The following is a 21,558-nucleotide window of genomic DNA, read 5'->3' as shown; positions in this document are numbered from 1 at the left end:
TGTAAGGGGGCAGCAATGGCGCTGAAATCCTTCACGAAACGACGATAAAAACCTGCAAGTCCAAGAAAACTTCTCACCTGTTTGATATTTTGGGGCACCGGCCAACTCTTTATGGCTTCAATTTTCATCTCATCCACCTCAATTCCCTGTGGAGTAATAACATAGCCAAGAAAAGAGACTCGATCCGTGCAAAAGATGCACTTCTCAAGGTTACCAAATAAACGTGCATCACGTAAAGCATTAAAAACAGCACGTAAGTGATCCATATGTTCATCCAAAGACTTGCTATAAATCAATATGTCATCAAAGTAAACCACCACAAATCGTCCAATAAAAGTTCTTAAAACCTCATTCATCAAACGCATGAAAGTGCTAGGTGCATTAGTTAAACCAAAAGGCATTACTAACCACTCATATAATCCGAATTTAGTTTTGAAAGCTGTTTTCCATTCATCTCCAAGTTTCATTCTAATTTGGTGGTAACCACTACGCAAGTCGATCTTTGTAAAAATTACAGAGCCACACAACTCATCAAGCATATCATCAAGTCTAGGAATAGGATGGCGATATCGAATAGTAATGTTATTGATGGCTCTACAATCAACACACATACGCCAAGTACCATCTTTCTTAGGAACCAAAATCACAGGAACAGCACAAGGACTAAGACTCTCACGTACATACCCGCGGTCCAAAAGCTCTTGGACTTGCCGCTGAATTTCCTTAGTCTCCTCGGGATTGGCTCGATACGCAGCACGATTTGGCAATGTTGCTCCCGGGATCAAATCGATTTGATGCTCTATCCCTCTCATAGGTTGCAGTCCCGGGGGTATCTCAGCTGGGAAAACATCCTCATACTCCTGCAAAAGGTTAGTGACAGCAGGAGGTATCGAACTAATAACATCATCAAGCGAATACAAAACTCGTTTGCAAACCAAGGTGTAGCAAATATCATTATTAGAAATTTCAGCAAGGTCACTTTTTAGTGCAAGCATAACACCACCCTTCAATTTTATGCCCTGTACCTTAGAACTAGGTGCAGACTTATCCTTTTTAGGTGGGTAAAGAGAATTAGCAACTTGCTGATTTTCAGATTTAGTATCACGCAAATTAGCAGCTTGTTCTTTATCAGCTTGTACAATTTCAGCAGGGGTCATAGGAACCAAAGTAATTTTCTTTCCTTTATGCATAAAAGTATATGTATTACTTCTACCATGGTGTATAGCATCATTATCAAATTCCCAAGGTCGACCCAATAAAAGTGAGCAAGCTTCCATAGGTACCACATCACAGTCAACATAATCAGCATAGGAACCAATGGAAAAAGAAACTCTGCAAGTTTGTGTTACCTTAGCTTTTCCAGCATCATTAAACCACTGAAGATTATATGGATGGGGGTGTTGGCGTGTGGTCAAGCCAAGCTTCTTGACCAAATCTGAACTCACCAAATTATTACAACTACCTCCATCGATGATGACACGTGCTCGCCGATTTTGGATGACGAAGAAAATCTGGAACAAGTTATGGCGTTGCAGCTTCTCTGGTTGTTGTACCTTTGTGCTGAGCGCCCGCTGCACAATGATGCTCCTATAGGTCGTTGTGTCATCACTGCCCAAGATTTCGTTGCTCTCCTCAACAACTGGTTCTTCTTCTTCTTCAATGTCAGAGGCGCTGATGTACCCATCTTCCGTTGCAATGTATGCCCGCTGACTTGGGCAATCCTTCTGCACATGACCGAATCCATGGCAGCGATGGCATTGAATGCCAGAGGTGCGTCCCGTTGATGCAACAGAGGAAGCACTCTTGGAAGGTCCCTGCAAAACAGAATTTTTACCTGAGCCCGAAGGTCGTGTAGTGACAGGATTTGGTGCCGTAGCTGCTTGTTGCTTGCTCGCTGGTGAGGGAGCCCTGTAAGTGGATGGTTTGGACAGCCCAAATGATGGTCCTGTGCGCGGCGTGTATGTGGTGCTGGCCTTGTACTTGCCCTGCTGCTCACGCCCCTGCAACTCCTTCTCTGCAAGCATAGCAAACTGAAACAACTGGTTGACATTGTTAAATTCTTTATAATCAATAATATCCTGGATTTCACGTCTCAAACCCGAATAAAATCGACAAATAGAATCTTCGTTTCCCTCTACTATGCCACAACGCATCAAGCCCTTTTGAAGCTCACCATAATAATCCTGCACAGATTTATCTCCCTGTTCTAAGCGCATCAATTTCTTACGCAAGTCTCTATGATAAGATGGGGGAACAAATCTATCACGCATAGCAACCTTAAGCTCTTCCCATGTACGAGGTGTGGCACCATCTGCAGCTAAACCAGTCCACCAAATAATAGCAAAATCTTTAAACTCACTAGTGGCTTGTCTAACTCTATGTTGTTCAGGTACTTGATGGGCACTAAATTTTTGCTCTACTGTCATCTCCCAATCAAGATATCCCTCAGCATCATAATGTCCCGAAAAAGAAGGTATGGTAAATTTAACCTTAGCATAAGGATCTTCAGGAGCTCGATTATACATACCTCGATGGTGGTGGTGATGTGGAACGCCATCCATACCTGTGGTGTTAGTGCGAAGACGACGCCGTAATCTGTTTTGCAATGTCGCCGCTGGATCAACATTAACATCGTCATCATACAACTCATCACCGGTGTTGCTTCCATTCACATCTTCGTTGTGCACAGGACGGTTTTCCAAAGCATTTACCCTGTCGGTGAGCTCGGATAACCGTTTGTCCACCCGCTCAACCGCGTTTGCGAGTTTCATCTCAATTATCGCTTCAGTGACAGCCTTGATGACTGTCTCCCTCATCTCCTTCTGAGCATTGTCTACAACAGCTTGTAGCTGCTCTTGGCTGACACACTCCTTGAAGTCCTTTGGCGTTTTATCTCCTTCAACTGACATTGTGGAAACAACACAACAACAAACAGTGAAGGTTATCCCTAATAATCGTACTACAAAGATGGAGTGGTGCCTCTCAATCAAGATCAGCAAAGGTAGACACCTTACCAAGCTCTTACCAGGGTTCTTACCAGCAAAGCAAAGGATACCTGGAAGGCGTGCGAGCGATTGCAGGGATGCAAACCAGTGCTGTTCAGAAGAATCTGTGGGGCTTGGAAGGCACACAAAGAGAACAAATATGTATATGTGGAACACAAATCAGAAACAGATAGTAATGCTGAATTATAGTCCCAAGTATTTGTTCTCGTTGCTGGCCTAAAGTGTTGCAAGTACCAAGTATGTGTGTTAAACAAGGTGGAGAAACAAGTATGATGGATAGCAAGAGCAACAGAAACAAAGAACTAAACAGCACACGCTAACACAGCTCACTTTGCCCTTCTCTATGTGCTCCTCTAGATATTGTTCCTCTTTTGCCCCTCTCTTTTTTCTATTTTTTTGGGCTGTCGTTGTTTTTTGGGAAATTTCGACTTTTTCTTTTTATTTTTTTGATATTTTTTTTTCACTTAGGAGCAAACAAGAGGGAACCACAGAAAATTTGAGCTTAAACAAGTGAAAGACGTGACCTGTAGAATTTTCTGAAGTTCAGCCGTAAAATGAGAAAAATATTTGGAAATTGAAAACTCAAACTTCGGAGGCGAATTTGGGAATTCTGATTTCGCCGAACCCGACAAGGCGGGGACGAACGGATCCGAAACGCTGTTTCGATGCGAAAAACTCTATGACTTTTCTGAAAACGGAGTTTGTATGCGAAAGTTATGCTCGATTTGAGAAACGACTCCGAATTAGAGGACAAAACGGGAAGAAAGTGGGGAAAATATGCGACGGAGGCTAGGGTTTGATGGAAACGGTGGGGGAAAACACACGAACTGGACTCTAACACGACCTAACCAGCAACAAGACCTTGACCAGGACACAAACTCAACACGACGAACTCTGAAACTGAAATATGCAAAAGCTAAAGGCGCGGAAGGGTTGTAGGACAGGAAAAAAAAACGATATGGCAGTGGACTATGGAACGAAGGCGAAAACACTCGAAACTAAGGGTAGATATGAACCTGACGGTATACCTGAAGCTCTGAATACCACTTAATATGAACAAGGGTTCCCGATCTTCCGAAAGGTTCTGGTAACTCTCGATTTGGTGGAAACGAGACACAAGTCGATCCGGCTTCCGAACAACACGATCCGAAACCCCGCAATCGCAGCACCACGTCTCCTCTGGTTATCAACCGGCGTTGCACGGTTGACCTCGCCAAGAAGGCTAAAATCCTTGCCTGCGAATCGAAGAACACAAGCAAGAACAAGGAAGAATGCAACCAAATTGCAGATGAATGATTAATCTCACGAGTTGGGGTCTCACAAACCGACGAAACGGCGAAACTGTTCTTGACAGAATAATCTAAGCAAAACTCAACCCTAATTAGGGCGGCGGCTACTGTATATAAAGGATTAGGGTCGGCCAAGGACCCCTGGACGTGTCCCTAATGGACTCCAACACGATACATGGCCCAACGGACCAAAAACGGTGACGCAGCACCGGGACAGATTCTGGACGCTGACTTGTTTCGACGTTTCCCGTTGACTCAGAAGGAATTTGGACCTCAAACCAACGCCATTGGTTTCCTTATGAAATTATCTTTCCAACCATATGTGAATCGTCAAAAACGGAGTCCGGATGCATCCTGGACGTCCGTTTTACTGCTCGCTGGTCCTGGAGGTCGAGGCTGATTCGGACTCGAGTTGGACTGGACCTCCTGCTGTTGTTGAACGTCCTAGCTGCTCCTCCACGCCTCCAAGCCTTCCTCTATGTGTCTCCTTGTCCTCTCCATAATTCCTAACCAACACATAATCATTAGGTAGTAATCTATTCTCAAAATTATATAAAGAGTTGCTTAGGAACGAGCTCACCTCTAAATTTAATTGTCGTGCGCGAGCTCTTGTGATTGGACCTTGAAAGTTCAATGGAGGATCATTGTATGTATCCGAGGGAGTGATGTCCTCATCATCATGGTTGGATCCGGGTTGTCCTCTTAGGCAGCATCTGCTTTGAAGGTAGGAGAAAAGGTAAGGCTCCAGAGGGGATAACTGATCATTAGGTTACTAGGGTTCTTCTAAGGGCACTTGATTGACTAAGGCACACAGCATTAGTACGAACATCAATCACATAGCATCACATTACACAAGATTCAGTACAAACACGAGCATTGGAGCTAAGGGCTCCAAGCAACACAGAACTGCTACAGACACAACACGCTACTACAACACGATACAAGGGTTACATCACTGGACACACTACTGGAAGTCTAACACGCGGTCCGCAGGCAGTACATCGGTCTTGACGGCGCTCCTGAATTGCGCCGTTGCTGATGGTGAAGAGGGTCTTCAGGGGTGGGCTGCACTCCACTCTGCAGTGAGGTCGATGTCGTCATGGCTAGCTAGTTCCAAGTCATGCATCTAATCAAAGGTTCTAGCCATGTCCTCCTCATAACCATCCAAGTCAATGATGTTCTCTCCCACAGACTCCTGACTATCCTCCGAATCATCGTCGCGCAAAACTCGCGCTCGACGGGTTCTTCTTCTTCTTCTTCTTCTTCTTCTTCCTCGGAGCCATCTTCATACATCTGGCCTTCTGGCTCTACTCCAGGAGCTGGTGGAGGTGGCGGCGGCACTGCGACCGGTGCTGGTATAACTCTGCCAGATGCGATTACGCTAGCGACTCCTGGGGGGAGGAGGGGAACTCCTGGTAACTCCAAGCGCTGAACGCTGTCAAGGGGAGGCAAGTGGAAGGTCCTCTTTCTTGCGGTGAGCTTGCGGTGGGGTCCTCCGTGTGTCGTATGGCAAGTCAAGTAGGCCTTGTTAAGCTCCTTGACATAGTGCTCTGAGGTCTCCATGAGTGCCTTGGTGACATCTTCAGCATGCTTTTCCGCAGCTGCGGCCTGCTCTTGGACTTGTTGCAGCTGCCTCCGCAGAGCTCTTTCTCGGGTCTCTGAGTGTTCTGCCCTCTGGACGCTTGCCCTCCACTCGAAGCGGTGAGTCTCATATAGCTGGTCCAGTGCGAGAAGGTACTTCACTGTAGCAACTAGGGTAGGGTCGTCCTCTCTTTGACCCAGACCTTCCAACCTTCTCATTCTACTACGCCACACTGGGCGGGAGCGGTCACTCACTGGAAAGAATTTCACTGGGGTATGTCCGGTGTCTTTCTCATGCTTCTCACAAAAGTGGAGCAGGGCTTTACAGGCTGCAGCCTGGTAGGTGTCACTGTACTCAGCTCCATAGGCAACAATACTCCATGGTTGCCAGTCTGTATACTCAGGCGTCTCGAACACAAGGACATGGACTTCACATCTGTTGGTGCCATGCTCTTGGTACTCTCCTCCACGGTACTCTGGGTGCTGAGTATACCCAAACCTCATCAGCGTCTCCCAAAGGATGAGGGGAAAGCCTTGCACGTCCAAGCAGTAGGTGGCGGTCCATCCGTCTCCTTCCATCTGCCAAAGTTTTGAAGAACAGAAATGAGTCGGGATCGAGTAAAAACTTTTGTTAAATGGAGCATCAAGGTATATAGGCAATAGGGGTAAGAAAATTTTGTCAAAATAATTTGTTACAAAATTATCACTCCTTTACTTGGCCAATCCTAAGGTTTCGTCCTACAGTCAAGCATGGCTCTGATACCACTCTGTCGGACCCCTCCTTTGGGGTCTCCTCGTGTAGCTCATACCAGTCCCTGGATCAGTAGCTGGTACGCACGAACTCCAACAGAAATAGACATCACAGTCATACATTGAGTAAATACGATAATAGAGTACATCACAGAGTTCATTACAACAGAAGCCCGTAGACATAAATTAATCAAACCCTCGAAGCACAGCAGAAACACACAAAAGCGACCCAAGCCCTACAGGCAGCTTGAGTGCAGACGAAACTGGCTTCTCTAATCTTCATCTTCTCTTTCGACGAAGTCAGCCTCTGGATCATCTGGATCCACAATTAGCAAGTGTGAGTACGTAAGGTACTCAGCAAGTCCTACCTCAAGGGGAAAAGTTAGATGCTTAAGGGTAGATCAAGGATAAGGTTGTAGAGTCTTTTAGGTTTTGCGGAAAGCTAGTTTTATTGATGCAAGGTTCATTTTGCAAAGACTAACTTTAATCAAAATATTTCCGAAGAGAACATATAAGTTGAGCTTATGGGGATTGACGGCCCTGGGGGAGATACATCCGTCCCGCCAGTTCCCACAAGTCTTTGCCAGAGGACACACAGTCCAGGAGGCTTAGGGCACAAAGCCAAAACCCTTCTTTTCGAAAACACGGGCACACAGCCCACTCACACACCAAGGAGATACTCACGCTGAAAAGCTAATCATTGTGACCAAACCATAGCATGTCCTTGACCGAGGACACGGCTATCCGGATAGGTTTAACACTCTACAGAGGTTGTACATTTTACCCACAAGATATGCACAGGCTCCCACCTTAGCAACTGGTGAAGCTGTCATAACGAGACGCAACGACCTCACAATGAAGCCACAATATTCACCCATGGGGCACTAAGATACCAGGGGCTTTAGACGATTCACGAGAAAGACCACTTAGCAATTCCAAGGCTTTGACATAGCCTCAACAATATCACCAGCCGGACTTTGGGCTACACACTACCTAAGTCTTCTCCTGATCCCCATTGCCACTACCGGCCTCCGGGTGGGTACCGCACTAAGTCAGAGGGGTTAGGTCAAGTCCTGCCCATACAGGCCATGTGGTTGTACGAGTGGATACCAGGTGAGATGTCACATCGAACCGGTCCTTATATGATCGAGGCAAGAGTCTCCCAGCAAGAACACCACAAAGGCGAACCTTGCTCCAAGGTAGTTCCCACCTTCGTGGGGCACCTTACTCATCCTCGTCAACACTACTCTAGAGTTTTCCCAAGAACACAAGTTTTACACACACACGCACCAAGCACACATCACTTCCCATTATAAAGCATGATTATCACATGTAAATAATCTAGTTCTTTCTTTTGAGCAAAGCAATCCTAAGCATACTAGTAAACAAGCATTCATCCAAACAATCATTATAGTTGATGTTGGGATCCTTCTAAGGTTTCAACGGAATAAAGGTAACAATGACAAGTCATGGGATAAACAAGCTGGGTCATAACTATTCTAGCATTTCTTAAAGATCACAACTATTAATCTAATCATGCATACTCCTATTGTTTGAAACAACGGCTCTACAAGTTGTATTTAAAAACATAGGATTAACATGATCAACGGTTGTAGGACTTGCCTTCGTTGAAGTGCTAGTCTGCTCCTTCTTCAAACTCTGGGTCCTCGGGGTCTTCCTCGAATGCTCCTTCCTCTAATAATCGCAACAACGACAAAGGCACACAATCAATCAAATGATTAAAACAAGGACTAAAAAATTTACAAAAATTATGAAATTGACATGATTGGATAGATCTCGAATTTAGATGAATATCGGTGGAAGAATCGATGAAAACGGAGTTAGGACGGAGGAGAAACGGGCTTCGGAAGTTTTGCCGGGAGAAAAAATCAGAAAAAGAAAAGGGGAGAATATTCCAGGAATATTCTGCTGAGTCGGCTCGGGATTGGACTCGGCTCGCGGCTCGGCTCAGACTCGGCTCTCGGCTCACGGCTCATGGCTCGGCTCTAGGATCGGCTCGCGGCTCAGCGGCTCGGCTCAGACTGTCGGTGGGCTCGGCTCGGCTTCGAACTGTCGGTGAGCTCGGCTCGGCTTCGGACGGGCAGCTCAGCTCAGCAAACAGGGGGCCCACACGTTAGCTACACAGAGGGGAGAGAGAGATATAAGAGAGAGAGAGCAGAGAGGGGTGGAGAGCCGGCTCGGGCAGCAGAGAGAGATCGGGAGGGAGAGAGAGGAGGTGGGGCGCGGGTGGCGGCGGCGCTGGCCCGGCGGCGGGCCGACAGCGGAGGGCGGCGACGGGGCACCAGCGGCGGAGGACGGCGGCAGGCCTCGCCTGCCGGGTCTAGCTGGCGGGCAGCCGGTGGCGGGGAGCGGCTTCGGCTCGGGGATGGGAAAGCGGCGGGAAGTGACGGCCGGCGGGGAGGCGACGGCCGGTGACCGGAGTCCCAGGGACATCTTCGGGGAGAGGGAAAGGAGGGAGAGGGAAGAGGAGAAGGGGCTGGGGAGCTCACCGGCGGCGGGGGTTCTCGGAGAGAGAGGCGGCGGCGAGCGGAGGGGCTCGGGAGAGAGAGAGTGAGAGAGTGGGCAAGGAAGGGGATGGGGGAGAGCTCGCACTGTTCATCGCCTTATATAGGGGCGGCGACGGATCGGGCGCGCGGGACGAGGTGGCTCGGGGCGTGAGGCGGCGCGGGGCGCGAGGAGATGGCGTGGGGCGCGAGGCGGCACGGGGCGCGAGGACTGCCGGCGAGCGGCGAACGGGACAGCGTGGTGCGGCGCGGCGCGGCAGCGGCGGTGGCAGTCGAGTCGTGGGGAGAGAGAGAAGAGAGAGAAATAGGAGGAAAAAGGAATAAATTTTAGGGATTTAACAGTTAGGCACCAATTAAACTCGAATTGGGGTGGACATGATCCACCGCTAGGATCTACCCTCAGCTCTCCTAACTCTGTAATCTTGCTATGTACTTCTCCTCCGGCAAATAACTAGTCGAATTATCTACTGCTCCACAGTTCCAAATTAAAGAACAGGGACCCATAAATTAGTATTTTATTTTAAAAAAACCTTCACTAAGAATAATTCCAATCATTTTACTGGCAACTGCAAATGTATACGAATCTGGTTCAAAGACAGCAAAGAATGCATGCGTCCTGGTTCATTGTTTTCAACAAAACTGGCTTTTCCACTTGAACAAGAAAGTAAGAGTCAAACGACATGGCCAAAGCTTCGAGGAAGAACGTGCCGGTGAGTTGGTGACAAGATAAGTACTTTTTCGGGTCCACCCCTTACAACGTTCTAATTTTTCTTTACGTGCCCTTCTTGTTACTTATCTCTCTCTCTCTTTTGGATAACGGAAACACAATCGATGTCGGCAAACTGGATGGATTAACGAACCACTAGCATCTCAACACCACGTCAGTGACACGTTTGAGACACGTGCGTGAAAAAGAGGGCGCGAGATGATTCCAAGTTTTTTTTCACGAGAAACCTCGTATAACACGAAGATGTACTACACCCTTACACAGTGATAGATCTAAAACCCCGAACTAACAAGAATCTATTTCTTTCTCCTCCTCTTTTATTTTTTTCCCTTTTTCCTCTTGTTCCATGCCAAAAAAATATATAGAGGGCTCTTAAGTACGTCTAGAGTAAGGGTTTAGAGATGTAAAGCTTACTAAAATCTGAAGATGTAGAGTTTGGATATTAATAAAATTATCATAGACATCTCACTGTCAACGAGTACATCATCTACCATTAAAAAATTCTATTTTATTAAAAAATTCTACTTTATTAAAAAACAAATCTGAAGTTTGACCTATGCTAAGTACAACCATCTACATTGACCACCAACCAAATGATTTCAATTGTTCTTCAGGGTGTAAACTGAGAAACGCGCTCCAAACGAAGACAACACCCGTTTTGCTATCTCTTCTTCTTCCACCTCGGTTTCGTCAGTACAGTGCTTTGTTAATCAGCTTCTGTTCAGTCGCAATTAATTGAGATTAGACAGATTATTTTAGATGAGATTAGACAGATTAATCTTCTGTTCAGTCCCCGATAAATTGATCACCGACTAGTTAAGAAATGGCAGGCACCAATCTGGAAACCTATCCAGTCAAAGCCAAAAGCGTCTGGTCAACTGACGGTGGAGTGTGGACATACCAAATCACCGAATACATTCAAAATCAATTTGCTCACGAATCCTCCTCCAATTAATTATCTTTATCGAACAAAAAGCCCACTCTGCAGCAGTAAGCTCAAGTTCGCATCAAACAATAATCCAAAAAGCAAAACATCCATTTTACTACCTGAAGTATCACGGCAGACGGAAAAGAGCCCAGTGATTAGGCTTTAAAGTGGGAGCCCGATCAGTAGGGTTCGATTCCTCCATCCTACATCGGCCCCTGATCTCTAAAAAACCGTGCAGATGGAGTCGTGCCATTAAAAAAAAAACCTCTGAAACTATGGTGTGGTTTATTTGACCCCTCAAGTTCTAAACCCGGATCACTAGTGGGTTCAGCTAAGCGGTTTTGCCTGCCATATCATCAGGTGGACTAATGTAGCTTCGCTCTGAGGTTGAAGGGTTATCCAAACTACTGATACTTTTAGTAAAATAGATTTATTTTCATCCAAAAAAGAAGGTACAGTTTTGGCGTAAGTGCCGAAGAAACGAAAAAGAAAAATCGAAAAGGAGCACGCGATGAAATGCATTGCACCTTGTGCGGTTCACTGCAGAGAAGAGGCGGCGGAATTTCGTTTTAATTGTCGGGAAAGGTGGAATTTTCGTGATCGGCCACGTGTCCCTGTGCCGCCTATATATGAGGGCACGCCGGCCGTCGAAGCGGAAGAGGAGAAGAGAAGTCACGTTGCTTAATCTACGGCTGCTGTGTGTTCGTACGTTCATGTGCTGCACGGCAAAGGTGGCGAACGCGCCGGAAGGACTGCGACGGCTCGCCGGCGGCGAGGAGGAGGGGGAGCAGGAGCATGCATCACTGGCGGCTCCGGCAACGGCGGCGGCGACGACGTCGTGGTTGTCGCCAATGCTGTCGCGGCACGAGCGGGAGATGTCGGTGATGGTGTCAGCGCTGACGAGGGTCGTCGCGGGCGGGGCGGCGCCGGCACAGGGTGCCAGTGAGGTAGTCTCACCGGAGGGGCCGCGGTGGGACTACGCAGCTCTGTCACCGTCTCATCCCTCTGAACATCACGGTGAGTAAGCTTCATCCTTTGAAGCTAGTGTATGTTATGCAGAAGTCGTTTGGGTTCCTACCACTTCCAAATTATGCACAGTGTTGTCTAGATAGTATCGATTTTTTTGTCGAATCGGATATCCGAAATCATGTCAGATTTCGAGTTATATTTCACGTTTTTAAATTTTATTTGCTGAATTAGATATTTGAATCCGAGTCAGATTTCAACACTAGTATCCATATCAGGTAACACTGCTTAGACATATTTGATCAAGAAAGGAACAGAGGAAAAAAATAGAATGTATAGTGGAAGGACAGTGCCAATGTTCTTGCACAGTTATTTGTCACTGGCTATCAAAATTTTCATGTGACTGCTTTTTAAAAACAGTTTTGCTTTCTCGTGTAAGTTATATAGAATATCAACTGCGTGTGTCAGTTGCATTGCAACAAACCCAAAAACAAAGAAAAGCAGGTCTGTTTCTTGTTGTGGTACCGAGGCTATACGTTTTTCAGATACAGAAAACAATCCAATATAATTATATCACATAGTTACCCAACTAATCCATCGTCCATGCATCAATCAAGCATGTGTTTCACCTCCTGAAGATAACAGAGGAAGAGAGATTTAGAGGGAGTCACACACAACCCTGAAGAGAGAGAGAGAGAGAGAGAGAGAGAGAGAGAGAGAGAGAATGCTTGTGCACGGATGATGTGCTCAGTTTGTTGCTGTTCCAATGATCACCAGCACACCAATCTCTATTGTTCTTCACAGTTCAAACAAAAGGGTTTCATTGTTGACCCAAAAGTCTCAAGTAAACAGAGGAACAGAGCAAATTAACCATTCGCTCTTCTTTTGCAATTCAACTGCATTTGTATAGGGTGTGACAGTAGTTTCTATGATTAGGAGAAGATAAAAAATGTAATCTTTTTTAAGCACTTGAACCTCAGTACTCAGCAGTGGCTAATTGTGATGTTTCTGTGGCTTGTGCTCAGAGTACAGAGCAGCAGCGATGCCGGCGCAGCACTCGCCTTCGGCGACGGCGTCGCCGGGCCCCAGCGAGCAGCTCCCCTCGCCGTCGTCCACAGACACCAGCGGAGGCGGGCGCGGCGACGCGGCGCGGAGGCGGTACCGTGGCGTGCGGCAGCGGCCGTGGGGGAAGTGGGCGGCGGAGATCCGGGATCCGCACAAGGCGACGCGCGTGTGGCTCGGCACCTTCGACACCGCCGAGGCCGCTGCGCGGGCCTACGACGAGGCGGCGCTAAGGTTCCGCGGCAGCCGCGCCAAGCTCAACTTCCCCGAGTCCGCCACCCTCACGCCGCCCTCGGCGCCGCAGGCAGCCTCAGTGCCGCCACCGCCGCCGCCTCCGAGGCCGGAGGTGCTGCTCGAGTCGCAGGCGCTGGTCGGCGGGGAGTACTCCGAGTACGCCAGGTTCTTGCAGGGCGCCGGCGAGCCACTGCGTTTCCATGAGCAGACGGTGGGCGCGGTTCAACGGCCGGTGGTGACGGCGCCCGGCGCGCCTTCGGGCTCGTCGTTCCCGGTGCTCTTCAGCTTTGGGGGAGGTGAAAACGATGGTGCAGCGAGCCATCTCTGGCCGCCAGTGAAAGGCTCCGCAAGTGACGCCGGAGCCGAACACCCGCCGCCGCCGGCGACTTGGCCGGACTCTAGGTGGTGGCCCGCGCCGCCGCGGGACCCATCAGGATGACGCGCAAGGATCAGACTGACCAGTTTCTGCTGTCTCTGCTTCAAGCGTGCCGCAATTTTTTTCTTTTCACGTTCGTTCACACATGGACCAATTGTGATCAGGAAACACATACACACGGGCCACGACATAGGAAACAAATTATGTGACTTCTGTGCAAAAGATGACGTGTAATATATTTTATAGGTGTGATAGAAAACACGTGTCACATAGAGACAGGAGGCCTTAGATATAGTGATAGACTGGTAGAATTTTTTTTTGAGAGATATGTTTATGTTCTTGATTCTTTTCGAATAAACTTTGGTTGCTGTCTCGTTTTTTTGGCAAAATTGATCCTCTAAACATGCACGAATCTGAACGCGTCACTTCGACGGTTTTATCCACCGATAGTGTCCTACTCTGTTCCAGTTCATCCATGGATGCAAAAGAAAGGTGCAGTCTGGCAGTGGACCTTCGCTTATTCATGTCGCCTGTCGTCGTAACGAAAATGACATTGGCCAGAAATTACCGATACTACGATTTCTGTTGCTGTGGCTAAATAAAAAGGCGGACGCTAAAAAAACAGGCTGTTGTTTCTGGAAAAATATCAGGCGACAGGCCGACGGCTCTTATGGTCGTCTCGACTAGTGGTGGATCTAGAAATTTTAGTGGCAGAGATGAACTTTTACTTTAGAGATTAAAAGGTATGATACATTTCACATTCAGTATAAGTAATTGTTCAAATCATATTCAATTTTACAGCAATTACATAAAAAATAAAAAAAATATAGACCACGACATAAAGATAATAAATTTTACTAACATAAACTCACAATGTTAAACTACTCACAATGTTAAACTACTCATTAGATGTCTCTAAAATTCCGAAGAATCCAGCATGTACCTTACAAGAACAAAAATTTATGAATTCAAATGTTAGTTATAAGTAATGCTTACAACAAACAAGATAACATAAGAAATTAAGCATACACAATTACAGAATAATACGTCAATATAATATATTTCTCTTAATGCTCGTTACGTATGACTAGATGTCTAGAACTCTAGATTAGATAATTAATATTGTACTACGTCAATTGTGATTTGAGAGAACTTATCATTCCGACGTCAGTGGAGGAGGACGGGACATTAGGTGTAGAGGGGATCAGGCGGCATTAGGTAGCACAGTGTCTAAGCTCCTCTCCATTGCTGTAGGGCAATTAGTAGCTCGGCGTCGCGCCAGCGTCACCTTCTCAGGGCTCGGGCAGACAGGATCACGGCCTTGCGAGAGTCATACCCTCACCGCCTCATAGAAAAATGGGTCGTATACGCCTAACACTGGGCAGGCTTGGCCACTCAAAGATCAGGCTATCAGGGTGTCAGGCGGATCGATCGCGAGTAGACCGCGGATGGGCGCCAACATGCCGTGCCACGTCGCCACCTGCTAATTGCTATCCAACTCGATCTTGGGAGCACGCTGCAGTTGCACGCGAACCGCTTGGGAGTCGGCAAGCAAATCGGGCCTCACCTCGGGAGCATGTTGTAGCATGGACCACTTGGGAAGCAAAAGGCTGAACTTCTGGACTGGGCAACTCAAGCACACAAAGGGGTAGATTAGACCACGGCAGTGGACAGGGTCCTCTAGGTTCGGCCCAGGGACCTGGGGCAACCGCCCCTGCTTGCCCTTGGGGGTGGGTCCACCCCTGGTGTCAACCACCATCCTACAACCTCGCTTGTGCTATAGCTCTAGCGCCGCAACTCGCCCTCGCCTCGTCACACTCCCCAGCCCCACCCGCCTTCGGCCATCTTCGACAGCATGGACATCGTTGGATCTGCTTCCGCAGCCCTGACACGCTAACCTGCCATGCCGAGATGCCCCCGCCCCACCATGGCCCACCGACTGTCCTCCATCGCCCATGGCTAGCGGCACCCTTGCACTAGGTTAGCCTGCTTCCCTGGACCCGATGGACCAGGGTGCGCCAGGGGTATCATCCTACCTCAGCGCCCACCTTCTTCATTGGACCAGCCTGCTTCTGTGGTGACCCTAAAACCCCTCCTGAACCCTAAATATGACCGGTGCTGACGCCTGAGTCGCTCTTCCGGCGTGTTGAATTAAGAAGCGTGAAATATAAAAAAGTTCAAGAAAACCATAAACCCAGTCCGAATACTAGAATTGAAAAGGCCCCGCAAGTGACGGCGGCGCCGGGCACCCGCCTCCCCCGGCGACTCTGGCAGACTCTGGGTGACACCCATGGATCAGCTCCGGCTGTCTCTGCGTCAAGCGCGCTGCAAATTTTCGCCGAGCTTTTCATGTTCGTTGACACATGGACCAATTTGATCGGATTCTTTTGAATAATTTATCTGTTGATCTCTTGTTTTTTTAGCAAATTTTTGATCGATTAAGGATGTACGAATCTGTTTGACAAAAATGAAGTGTAGGAATCTGAACTTGTCACACAGCGCTGGATTATCCACCGGCAGTGTCCTTCTCTGTTTCAGTTCATCCAATGTTGAAGGAACGGCTCAATCCGACGATGGAGCTCCGTTTGCTCATGTCGGCTCACTTGGTAGCCAGAATGAAATTCATTGGCCAGACCGCCTGAAATTAGCGGAACGTATGATTTCCTGTGCTGCGGTTAAATCAGAAGTTCTCTATCTAGCGGATTCTCCAGACAGCTGCTTTTAAAAAAATCTAGTTTATCGGAAAAACTTCTCAAAAAAAAGATGTCTCAAATAGGGTCAATTTCCTTTTTCTGAAGCCAACGGTCGACAATCACACACTTGCAAATGTCCCCAAGTTTCAGTGACTGAAAGTTTGCGGAAATGATTTGTTCAAAAATCTATGAAATGTCCACTTAGAAATGGAAGAAGGATGGTAAACGAGACGCCTCCAAACTAGAATAGCTTATAGATCCTGTATAAGCACCTTTTGAGGTATAGGCTATACCCCGGCATTTCTCAAGAACAACAGCTGAGGAGCCTGATACTCACCGGCTGGATCTAAAACCTGCATGCTCATTGGCTGGCAGTGCAGTTCGGTTATTGACCAAAACGTGCGCAAGCGCTCCAATTCATTCGAGGCATCGCCGAAGAAATCAACAACATTGAAAATTTGACGTGTAGCAGATGAATCTGCCGTCTGAATCCATGCTGCCTGTTGTCCTGTTCTACAAAGACGTCAAACGAACGGACGGCGTTCGCATTCGAATACAGCCAACACTTCGGCATCAAGGAATCTCAATCACCCGTCCCTCCTTTTAAATCCAACGGCTAATGTTTGTTTCTTGGCGCCGCAAATTCATCGCTCGTTTTCTCCCACCTGCGATAAAGACACGTCAGCGCCACGTCAGCGCCCAAAGGCACGCATGGCCTCCTACTATTTCAGTGTGTGCACGCGGCCACGCACACGTCGGTGCAAAAGCCTAACCCATCATGAGGGCCAGGCCAGGGTCAGTCTAGACACCAGACTCAAGAGGATCTTGAAGAAACTGATGCATTCAGCAGTCAGCATACATACCAAATACGGCGACAGATCAACAGGAGACGCAACATTTTCGCATGTCGATAGAGAAACACTACACTACTGAACTACTGAGTGCAAGGTAAACTTAACTGGCTAGCCTAGCTACAAAACCACGAATGAGCCACAAAATTTGCCCGACAAGTCGCACAGCACCAAAAGTAACATCTGAAGGGCATAGGGAACACCATAGAGGAGCATAGGGAGCAAACGCTACCAGATAATTAAGCACACCAGTGCCGGCTGTCACCGGTGTGCTAGCTTGGCATGTACTGTTTTTGTCTAATAATAACCTCCCCGGCCGCGGCCACGGACTCGCCCGCGGAAAGGTGCCATTCTTCCCCTGCCACGCCCTACAAAACCATGGAACAGAAGCCGTGAGAAGTAGAGTATGCAAGCTTGGAAAGACCACACCAACATGCAATGTCAGACTGGGCTTACCACGGCCTAGGGGAGCATATTCTTCGGGCTCACCATCATAGTATTCATCTTGCTCTTCATAGTAACCGCCTCTGCCGCCATAACCATAATTGTAGCTGTAGCCACGTCCTCTACCTCCGTAGTAGCCACGTCCTCTACCTCCCCTCCCTCGTGATCTCCCTCTCCCACGCCCTCTACTGTAGTAATCTCTTTCCTCCTCCCACTCTTCATTGTAATCATAAGCGGGGGGAGGGGGGCCATTGCTCATAGCTGTGCACCATCATTATGCAAGAATTAACAAAACGAAATTCTTGTCCACCTAAATAACTTCATAAGTATTTTATTACTTTCAGGAAATAAGGCACGCACCCTGGCTAAAATTATAGATGGAAATACACCAAACTGAATCCTGAACTGCAACTATTTTTTTTTAAGATTGGTATTGCAAATTTGGAGTGCCAAAAGTACAGGACTTATCATAACGTGCAAGGCAAGATGGTTTAAATGGCGATTCGCCATGCTAAAATGGTAAGGAACAATGTTGAGGACCCGATTACGCTACTGTCCACAAGTTTGCTGCTCACAGAAGACATGAGAAAGAATATACCTCTTCCCCTGCCTCTTCTCCCACCACCACGACCCCTTCCACGACCAGTGGGATAGGATTCTGAATGACCATGAACACGATGGTGGTTATGTGGTGATTCTAGCCATAACATTAAGTGGAGAATATCAATTGAGAGTAGCACCTTCATGATCATAGTCAAAAGCAGGTTTCACCTCTTCAGCTGGGATAGGTGGCTGGTACCTAAGGACATCATCAAACGTAACAAATAGTGAGCAGATAAACTGACAGCAAGGTTAAAAATAATGAATAATCATAAATGGAATCAGGGGAGGCAAAGTGGAGGAGCATGTATGAAGTTATTCGATGTCTGTGTAATTGAGCCGGAGGAGGAGTTTTACCCGGGAGATGATGTATCCAGCTCTTTCTTGGACAATGTTACGGTGATCATTGATACATGGCGAGTCGTCTCTAGGCTGAGTAGAAGTGTGTTAGTGTTTCAATAAGTCTTTTATCTTTTCTTTGAACGAATACAAGCATATCCTTACGGGAGAAGGCCTTCTTCCAAAGGTTCCCATGTGTCAGTGATATCAACAGATTCAGTAGATGTATTCTGATGAAGACCACCAACCCTTCTCTGAATGAACAGTTTAGTGCCAGTAAGAAAAACCAAACAACAACTTTAGTAGCAGATATTATAAGGCAGAAGAGGTCATTACGACTAACCTTGATCAATTCGACAACCATAACTGTCTTATTTATGGCCCGTCCCATTGCCTTGATACTAATCTCATCATGGCCATTTTCCTGGACAATAGAAGGAAATAGATATAATGTTACGAAAAGGGTGCTTATGCCATCCATTCAACTATAGTCAAATGAAAATTCATGATACTGCATAGAGAATTTGGAAAGGTAGTGTAGCGTGGTCGACTTCTAGTCATCAAACAAATTTTCAGAAAGGGGACGAGATAATAAGCTGAAGAAACAACATAAGCATAAAACAATGGTGACATTTCTACAGCAGTATGAAGTGTACACAAGTTTGTATCATTTTGTCAAAATGATATGCTTAACATAATTCAGGTAACAGATCGAACTGGAAGTAATGCAAAGAAAGAAGCATTAGGAACTAAGAACTAGGAAGGACCATGCATGAACTTTTCTAAGGTATTGCAATGGCAACAAACCGTGTACTATGCCATCATAACAGTAAAATACCAGATTCTAAAATCCACAGTTCTCTGATTATGCTGTGCATTTGATGTGTGAACAAAATGCGCATATTAGATGAAGGACAGAAAGTTTGAAACCTTTTAAGCGAAGTAAATGTAACGTTTGATTAATGTGCGTTGTAATAATTAACTTTAGAGTCAAGAAGTTGCGCAGTTTAAAAGCTTACTCCAATGGTAAAACGAAACACTAATGAGCAAAGCACATCCACAGTTGCCCCTAAAAATATCCCCACTTCACTGAATTTCAGATTACAGCACTAGCCATTGTTAAACACATTATACAAAATATTGATGCTTATTTCACACCATATAACAACAAAACCAAGATGGAATCATAGTAACGGGTCGGTCACCTCAAGCAACGACATCCCATAGCTGATATAGTTCCTCATCCTCCCCTGTGTAGTGATCCTGATCTCATTCTGGCTAATTGGTGTCTCATTACGAGGTTTCTCTACCCTTTGGTATCTATCCATGCCTATAAGTTGACAAAAATATGAGCACAAAAATATTAAATGGACCATCAATGAGTTACTTCCAAAAGAGAGAGCACAAAAAATATATAAAAATAAGACAGGCATGGACTAATCATACAGAAAACAACTGAGGATTCCAACATATCAGTGAAATATAAGTAAAACCCAAGTTAAAGATGAAAGCTACAGTCATTGCTAAAAATAAACATGTACATCTCTTGAAAGAAACAAAACTGAAGAAGTAAAAAGTGATAAAATGCAGGCAAATCATGTCTGCAGTACAGGCCATGAGGCAAACGAGATTATACTTGTAATATCTGAAGTTTGACAGCCTCAGCACAAGCTGATTGTCAGTGGGATGACAAGTGAAGGAAAGAATAAATCACATAACTACTTCTGATGTGTATAAACCTCAAGATCGTTATCGCAAACAGGTGTAGCCAAAGCTAAACAAATTACAAACCACACAAAGTAGCAGAATCAACAGAAGACACCATAGCAATGAGGTGAAATCGATCAAAATAAAAGTTAAATCAGCAGTGACCGTGAAAAACCCTAGTCCATAGTCCACACAAATGACTTCAGAAAAACAAACGGTACCATAACTCAAAAGCCACAAGACAAAGGATTGAATTTGGTGAAAAAAACTATAGAAACATTGCAATAGCATGATATATTCCAGAGCTACAGTGGCACATAACGTAAGACATTCTACCGAAATAGAAGCGCTAGAATGCTAAATCAGGTTATTTAAGTCGCATCACATAAGTTGCAAAGCCATTATGCCCGAAAAAAAAAAGGTCATATAGGGAATAGTTAGTTACAAGTATGCAGACACCCCAATACCAATAGACCTTGAAAACACGTCAAAATCAAAATTTGAACCGCCCACAAGAGGCCACACAACCCAGCACGCACGCATCCAATGGTGCAGTGACAGTGTCACAAAGTGAACTGAGTTGAGTTCTAATGCCCTGGCACTAAACCCTCCACATTTTACAGTCCATCTAAGTAAAAAAAAAAAAACACACACACACACACAACAGGTTATCACAGTTTGTGACATACACATACGGTTCCATTCCATAATCCAATCGTTTCTCCGCAAAAGCACACACACAGCAGGACACATCCAACATGACCTGAAGTCCTGAACCACGAACAGCCACCATCACAGCCCTTCAAAGTTCAAAGCCCCAAATTACTAGAAACTCGCAGCGCCGAGAGGCGAAACCAACCGCGCGCGAGCAGCGACAGCGAAACCACCACGCGGGGGAAGGAGGCGCGCCGACCAAATCCATCCCTAAACCGCGCGAGTAGCCCGGTCAACCGAGGCGCCCTACACCCCGCCCGGCCACCCGAACCAGGCGGAACTGGAGCCGGCCGTCCCCGCAACCCCACGGAGCAGCGCCGAATCGAGAGGGGATGGAGGTGGAGTAGGGGGGGGGGGATTTCTCACCTCGCGTGCTCCGCCCTGGTCGCTGCTCCTGCTCCTGCTCCTTCCCTGGCTGGCTCTGCGCGGGGAGAGAATGGAGAGGAGAGGAGAGGAATTCCGCTCTTCAGGTGGTTGCGTCGTCGTGGGCCGGGCCGCGTGGCGCGCTGGCGTGGGGCGACGGTTTGCGATAACCTCCGCGACAGGTGGGCCCGGCGCCATGCGGTGGAGATTTGGGGCCGTTCGATTGCGCTGATAGGGGGGCCGGATTGGAGCTGGGCCATAGACCGGGAGCTGGGAGTGCGGCGCGGAAGGGTGGGAATAGGGCGTCGGGTTTGGGGATAAGGGGGGACCCGGTTCCACTGGCTCGCGTGTCAGGGGGCCGACGCACCGTGTTGGGTTTACTGTGAGCTTGTGCCCTTTGACCA

At 47.0% G+C, this 21,558-nt stretch overlaps 2 protein-coding genes across 3 annotated transcripts; one reads left to right on the top strand and one right to left on the bottom strand.

The window, feature by feature from the left end:
- Positions 1-11,446: 11,446 nt before the first annotated feature.
- LOC133900360 (ethylene-responsive transcription factor ERF110-like) lies at positions 11,447-13,817 on the top strand. Its single transcript, XM_062341467.1, has 2 exons — positions 11,447-11,822; positions 12,797-13,817. The coding sequence occupies exons 1-2, from the start codon at positions 11,519-11,521 to the stop codon at positions 13,504-13,506; spliced, it is 1,014 nt and encodes a 337-aa protein (XP_062197451.1). The 5' UTR covers positions 11,447-11,518; the 3' UTR covers positions 13,507-13,817.
- Positions 13,818-16,961: 3,144 nt separating this feature from the next.
- On the bottom strand, positions 16,962-21,302 carry LOC133900361 (uncharacterized). Of its 2 annotated transcripts, none has more exons than XM_062341468.1 (9): positions 21,158-21,302; positions 19,576-19,700; positions 18,714-18,794; positions 18,536-18,624; positions 18,389-18,463; positions 18,172-18,230; positions 18,030-18,089; positions 17,444-17,692; positions 16,962-17,355 (listed from the first exon to the last, which is right to left on the bottom strand). In XM_062341468.1, exons 2-9 carry the CDS (start codon positions 19,696-19,698, stop codon positions 17,285-17,287), a joined length of 807 nt encoding a protein of 268 aa, XP_062197452.1. In that variant the 5' UTR covers positions 19,699-19,700; positions 21,158-21,302; the 3' UTR covers positions 16,962-17,284. The 2 variants fall into 2 exon arrangements, with proteins under 2 accessions (XP_062197452.1, XP_062197453.1); XM_062341469.1 differs by lacking the exon at positions 21,158-21,302 and adding an exon at positions 20,414-20,491.
- Between the last annotated feature and the right edge of the window lie 256 nt (positions 21,303-21,558).

Source organism: Phragmites australis, chromosome 19, assembly GCF_958298935.1.
Source record: "Phragmites australis chromosome 19, lpPhrAust1.1, whole genome shotgun sequence".
NCBI classification, from domain to species: Eukaryota; Viridiplantae; Streptophyta; class Magnoliopsida; order Poales; family Poaceae; genus Phragmites; species Phragmites australis.
The sequence above is the reverse complement of the archived record's forward strand: the minus strand, read 5'-3'. Positions and strand labels throughout refer to the sequence as shown.